The following is a 362-nucleotide window of genomic DNA, read 5'->3' as shown; positions in this document are numbered from 1 at the left end:
AGGAGGTGCGGCTCGTCCCGGGGAGACAGGTACTGGGCAAAGCCGAAGTCGGGGGGGGGGGCAGAGAGCCAGGAGGAACGGTGGGAGAGGGGGAGAAGGCATCACCCGTCCCCACAGCACCCCCTAGGACCTGCCCTGACCTGCCAGCTTCAGCTGGGGGTTCTCCGGGGAGCTCAGGAGGATGTTCTTAGGCTTCAGGTCCAGGTGGGAGATGTTGTGGTCGTGGAGGAACTTCAGGGCGCAGGCTGGGTGGGCAGAAGGGCAAGTGGCAACCCTGGAGCCAAGAGTCCTGCCCCCTCCCCCCCCCAAAAAAAAAAACCCCAAGCCCTAGGGGAGGCTGCCCCTACCCCGCTGGCGCAGGA

General features: G+C 65.7%; 1 protein-coding gene across 1 annotated transcript in view; it reads right to left on the bottom strand.

The window, feature by feature from the left end:
* ULK3 (unc-51 like kinase 3) overlaps window positions 1-362 on the bottom strand; it is a 5,298-nt gene that overhangs the window by 1,994 nt on the left and 2,942 nt on the right. The window contains exons 3-4 of the mRNA XM_010001343.1: window positions 144-245; window positions 2-52 (exon numbers count right to left, since the gene is read on the bottom strand). Coding sequence (XP_009999645.1) covers window positions 2-52; window positions 144-245 — 153 coding nt within the window. The remainder of the gene's footprint in view (window position 1; window positions 53-143; window positions 246-362) is intronic.

Source organism: Chaetura pelagica, unplaced genomic scaffold (genome assembly GCF_000747805.2).
Source record: "Chaetura pelagica isolate M959 unplaced genomic scaffold, ChaPel_1.0 scaffold397, whole genome shotgun sequence".
Taxonomy (NCBI): domain Eukaryota; kingdom Metazoa; phylum Chordata; class Aves; order Apodiformes; family Apodidae; genus Chaetura; species Chaetura pelagica.
Note: the sequence above shows the minus strand (reverse complement) of the source record. Positions and strands in the feature narration are given on the sequence as shown.